Source organism: Vigna umbellata, chromosome 4, assembly GCF_029865625.1.
Source record: "Vigna umbellata cultivar VRB3 chromosome 4, Vumbellata_1.0, whole genome shotgun sequence".
Lineage (NCBI taxonomy): Eukaryota > Viridiplantae > Streptophyta > Magnoliopsida > Fabales > Fabaceae > Vigna > Vigna umbellata.
Window position 1 is genome coordinate 71,419,490 of NC_142168.1, and position 6,266 is coordinate 71,425,755.

The following is a 6,266-nucleotide window of genomic DNA, read 5'->3' on the forward strand; positions in this document are numbered from 1 at the left end:
TAATGTACTTTAATCGGAATCGTTACTAATTTTGATTCCAACGTATATTATAAGTTGTCAACGAATAATTTCGCACAATCTCAGAATTCAAAGAAAAAATGGATTGAAGAGACTAGACGAAGAGGTTATAACCTACCTGAAGGAAACAGAGATGAATAGTAACTTGCATTAAAACGCAAAACCTAGATGCAAAAGGATATACATAGTTTGATGCTAAAGTTCTTTATAACGAAAATCGTAACTAGAAGTACTACATTATCCTAAAAATAAGTCAGAGTGAGAGAAGGACAATACATCCTAGTTTATAAAAAAAAAAAATTACTTTGCAATGCAAACACTTGCTCACTGCAATAACCCCACATTAGGTCGTGGCACCACATTCCTTGAAATGAAAATGCCTAATGTCATGCATACAACTCAAAAATAATTCGGAGTTATCTATACCTCATTTCGCACGTAATTGTTCCTAACTCCTTCAGTCAAATGGGTTTGAGTTTATATTTCATGATATACCTCAAGATCTCTCCTGAATATTCTAATTGAAATCATTCTTGTTTATTTCATTTCCTAGGTACCTGCTAGAAAGGAAGATCAATCCCACAAAGTTCATTCTCCAAAAGGAAGATCAACAAACTATGTACAAAGATTATTGAAAAACAAAAAAAAAAGTTTGGGACAGAAAATAAAAGCAGCTTCCATCAGCACTGATTTCCAGCATTTACCAACTTTTCCCCTGCAAGAATATATAATGTTAGCTTCGCAACATCCATTGCATTATGTCCTTCCTAATAACATCACCTGGCCAATTTACTCTGTAGTTTGGCCTAAAAGCATGAGAAGCGTTGATAGTGAGGTGCCTGCAATGGGTGGAAGTCCCAGCAAGACTTTGAGGCCGCATCATCGTTACAATGGAGGGGAAAGGCTTTGACCATATGCTTTGTTTTTGGAACCAGGTGTTTTGTATACCTGATTTCCTCTTGAATAATTGATAGTAACTAGAAGTTTTGCTGTTGGAAAAACTTGATACAAGCTTTGTCATTCTTAAACTTGGGCGAGGAGCACCATTGGAGGGTGATCCACCCTGAGTTTGAGCCTGTGGTTTCATTCTATTTAGCCTCTGCAAAATGTAGTTTCCCATATTCCTACCAAATGTAATGTCTCTTTCTTGAATGGTCCGATTAACTTTGAGTGCTACATTAAATACAGATCGTGTTCGTCTGTGAAGTAACAAACAAGTAAAGAAATTGTATTATTACCAATAGCTACTAACATTAATAATCATTTTGATGTGTTCATGGCAAAGCATAGGGAAACAGGGAAAAAGGGAAATATCACGCAATGATTACATCTCAAATCTGACTGCTTATGCTTTGAATGCTTAGCAGCAAGAAAATTCGCCTGCTACCAAGAGACTAACTAATATATTCTTTTGAACACTCTAAATTTTCTGTCCTCTGGAAATAGAAGGCAACGACAACTAAACTTGATCCTCCTAGGCGAGGCAAGCTAGAATGATTGGATACAATACTTATTAAAAAACATTAAATCCCTTCTTGGTGTTCCTCCCATGATTTCCCTGAAAATGTAATCCATTCAGAGCAGATTCCATATCTCCAAACGACACCAAGTTTTAAACATTTTAAAACACGCAAATGCCTTTCGCTCATAGCACCGGCAACTTGTCACTTCTAGAAGGACATAACATTTCCTTACGCAGAAACTTGACTTCATGGGCAAGAAATTAAAAACAAAAAATTGGGGGGAAATGGATATTCTTATAACTAAAAGCACGTTTGAATACAAAACTAAAAGAGCTTTAGAAAATAAGTTTTATGTATATAGCGACAAAGTTCTCAATAACCCGTTTCCCCTGTATCCAGACAGGTCTAAAGTCGATTCAGACGTCCAGCATCACAAATTCACATGAAAGGAATAAAAAAAAAAACAAAGACACGAACTTTCTCGTTCAAAGGATAGGCGATAGGCAATGAAAAATTTCCTGCTCTGAGATATAAAATCATAACATTCTAAATCCAATACTTAATAAGACAGTCCTAACATGCATAATAAAACTAAAGCAACATTATTGACACTATTTGTAATCTAAATCGCCCATTTCGTACATTTCTTTACTTCATTTTCAGGAACACGAATCCACACCGCATTAGCATGAAATGATGCAGATCAAAGAAGAGAAAAAAAATACCGGTGAACAAATTGACGGATCTTAGGTGCTAGGATCCTACGCTGAATCCTGAGAGCCAGCTTGTAGGTTCGCTTGATGCCCAAAAAATAGGCAGTGGCAAGGGTAATCTCCCATAACACCATTTTCTTTCTCACCCAGATTCCTAAGTGGCTGTGTTTCTAGGGTTTATTAATTTTCTCTACCAACATTTGATTTAATGCATAGCTCTCAAAATTTGCACGATTTGCTTGTTGCCCAAGATTTTGATTACTTTGGGATCGCATCACAGCCATTTGTTTCCCTTGTCTCATCGTAACCGTTGGATTTTTGCTTTTGTTTTCTTTCTACCGCTGAAAAATCTGTGGACTTTCACCTCCCACAGTATGTATGGTATTCTCTTTTTCTAATTGAATAATTATTATTTTTCAACAAGTTCTTATCAATTTTGAAACTGTTAATTTTCTATCCTTTCGTACAATAATTTTCCAAATTATTCGTAGAAATCTATCATTGTTAAAAAGCTTTGTATTCATTTTTTCACTGTAGAATTCTCGTGAGAGTGAACGGGAACGTGAGGGTGTATTCAATCCATATTTTAAAAAGACTACATTTTTAATTTGTAGATTTTAGAAGATGTATTCAACTAGCATTTTAAAATGTTTATTATGTAAAAAAAATGTTAATTTCTAAATATTTGACTCATCCAAAATTAAAAAGAAAATAGAAAAGTCTATTATACCTTCATGGAACGTTGTTTCATTCTTGCAACACTGGTCCAATAAAGTATATTTATTTATCTATTGTAATATGTAATTATTGAAACGCAAATTCTAAAGTTAACATAATGAGATTCCACCTATTCCTTCGTCATCATGTCAAATTTGCATTGTCTTTTTATCTTGGCTTTTTAATATTTTATAATATATGTGTGCTATATGTACTTAGCTGTATAGAGTGATAGAAATAGTACGACTGATTATTTATCGATCATAATTAAAATAAGATAAAAATCTAAATAACATAAGTTACTAAACAGATTTACCGAGAATTAGATTATAATTAGATGGATGTTAATTAAAAATTTATAAAAAAAATTATAGATACAGATTAAATATATGATTATTAAAAAATTAATTATATTTTTATTATAGCGTTAATTGTTTTAACTGACTAAACTTTGGTTAATTTTGGTATCAGAGTATTTTTAGTAGATATTTTGATCGTTTAACGAACATGTTACCTTAGCACAGAGAGGAGACCATCGGAGTGTGAAAACTAAGAAATTATTTTAAATGAACGTTCCACCTTACACTCGAAATATTTTGACATCACCGTGGAGCTGAGCATAAACTCCTTAAGCTCACATTGTAACCATGAGAAATATAACGAGTAATGTTGTGTTGGAGGAAGCTTCGAACGATCAGATGGATATGAGGGAGATTATGTGGGAGATGTAAAGATAGATGGATAAGATGTGTAACATCCCAAAAATACAGTATAAAACCATATAATAGAATTTAAACTTTACAAAACGAAGGACTAGACCGAACGATTCTAGAACTATGCTTATACCGAACGGTTATACAAAATAAAATTTAGTTCTAACGACCGAACGGTCTTAAGGTTCAACTTTAACTTCCACTTCTTCCAAAGCCTCTTCCAACAAACACTCGTCCCCTTCTGCTCACATCCACAGGATGATCATTGCAACAGGAAGAATAACCGGACTGACAACATGACAAGACAAGAAAGTAGGGTAGGCTTATGTAATTTAATTAATTCCGTAAAACATATAATTCACATAAATCTGACATAAATCAAGAGGTCAATCATGCAACAACCAATCATACATTTTCAACCATAACCATACAACAATACATGCAATGACCGACCACTTTACTCTGACTGTTCGGACTGTATGAATTATGTGTAGCTACGACGTTTGTGCACCCGGGTGATGTAGTAGTTGGGATGCCCTCAACAGCTGTCACCCGAGGTTAGTCCGTTCCGCCCAAGTTCACCTTATGGACTAGGACCTCCTGCTATTCTCACACATGACTTACTCATCTCTACTTGAGAATGAGTAATCACAGAATATCAGGATAAACGTCAGCTAAGCATAACCACATTCATACTCTACCATTCCAATATCCAACCATGAGATATTCCTCCTTGGAATACTCTTTCATATCCATATTATTCCATTCATATCACATTTTAAATACCATCATACTTAATCATCAATACAGTCAAACCGAACAATAAAATATGATCTCATCCTTAAACAAAACCTAAAGAGATAACATCATTCCTAAGAACAAGACCGAATGGAAGACTAATTCTTAATGACCAACACGACCGAACGTGATAACCAGACTAAACACTTTTAGTTGAACCGAACACTATATAACACTTATAATTAGGCATGACCGAATACTAAAAGCTTTTAACCTAAACCTATTGGTATCAATTACAAGTATATAATTTGGTAATATGACGAGACCGAGTGCTTAGTACAAGACCGAACACTACTGAGACCGAGCGCTTGGTTCAAAATCGAGCACTACTAAGCTTATACAGAATGAATAAATAGATCTATCATACAACTATGAAATACTTATTTACAACTGAGGATAAATATAGTGTCTAATACTTAAGTTATATTGGGTACTTTAACTAGGTTGATTACTAAGTAGAAATAGGAACCTATACTTATACCGAACGCTTATTTTTCAAGTATACTAATAGAAAAACTGATCGGTCATTAACTGAAATTCTCTACAGAAGAAGAATCCAGTCCAGACCGAATGCCCAAAGGAAAAACCGAACGGTCAAGAATGACTCTCGACGACAATTACAGAATTGCATAGAATACTGCAGATTTTAAGATTAAACCCTATTCCTACCCAGTTCACACCATTTATAAAACATCACTGCATACCAACGAACATACATTAACATAGATAATTCATATCAATCAAATAACTATAAAGATCATCGTTCAAACATGCAACCATTCATCATCAGAAAATCATAATTAAATTACAAGCTTCCCTTACCTCTAAACTCAGCTGAACCCTCACGGTTGCAGTATCTGGTTCACCACTACTAATCTTATACACTTAGAGTTTCCTGGTTTATGAAACTAAACCAAATAAAAGACCAGAATTGCTATCAGAATTTCATAGAAGAAGATGATAATCTCATGCAACCAGAATCTTGGTTTGCATGTGACATAAAACAACTGTGCTAAGAGAAGAATGAACTTACCAGTTCAAACCAACAACTTGATCGGTGCAACTTGAAACCCTTAACTCCAGGAAAACTCAGGCGATGCCTGAATGATGATCGGAAGAAAAAAGGGTAAGATTTTGTAGAGAGAAGAAGATTGTAGAGAGAAGGAGGAGAAAATGAAAAACTCATAAGGTTGAAGATGAAGGGTACATGTAGAAAAGTGGCACGAAATTTGAAAACTTGACTTATTTACTACCATCAAAACCATTCTTCCACTCTGCAGTCCACATCTGTCTTTCACTTTCTGAATTTCAGAAACCCTTGCACCTACACCTGTCTTCCACTAACATGGGGTTTTAAGGGTCCTGACAACATGCAAAAGAAGTATGAAGAAGAGCTAAAGGAATTGTGAGCTTAGAACACGATCATTCAACAGGAGAGGGGTGATAAAGATACTTTGTCATCCATCCTGACCCTTATAGGATCAACCAAGCAGCCCTAGGATGAACTAGACCGAATGGTTCGAGAGAGCAACTTCGAGGCAAGCAAAGATCATAACTCGTCCCTAACGACAGTTGATATGATCAGTTTGCTCCCTTTCACTATGGTAATCATGGAGACTCCTTTACCCGACAATTGGAGGATGTTTGTATTTGACAAGTATGATGGGTCTACCGACCTGAACGACTACATTAGAATGACGATGTATATGACAAGTGAAACCATATGGTGTAGAGTTTTCCCTACCTTTTTAAAGGAAGAAGCCTTGGCTTGATTTTCCCTTTTACCAGCCAATCTTGTTGACTGCTTTGCAATCATCTGATTAAGATTCAGAGCTTAGTTTTCC

The 6,266-nt window shown here is 35.1% G+C and overlaps 1 protein-coding gene across 1 annotated transcript; it reads right to left on the reverse strand.

Moving 5' to 3' along the window:
• Positions 1-342: 342 nt before the first annotated feature.
• LOC124846746 (uncharacterized) lies at positions 343-2,434 on the reverse strand. The gene is made up of 2 exons (XM_088112041.1): positions 2,207-2,434; positions 343-1,217 (listed from the first exon to the last, which is right to left on the reverse strand). The coding sequence occupies exons 1-2, from the start codon at positions 2,326-2,328 to the stop codon at positions 752-754; spliced, it is 588 nt and encodes a 195-aa protein (XP_087968167.1). The 5' UTR covers positions 2,329-2,434; the 3' UTR covers positions 343-751.
• Between the last annotated feature and the right edge of the window lie 3,832 nt (positions 2,435-6,266).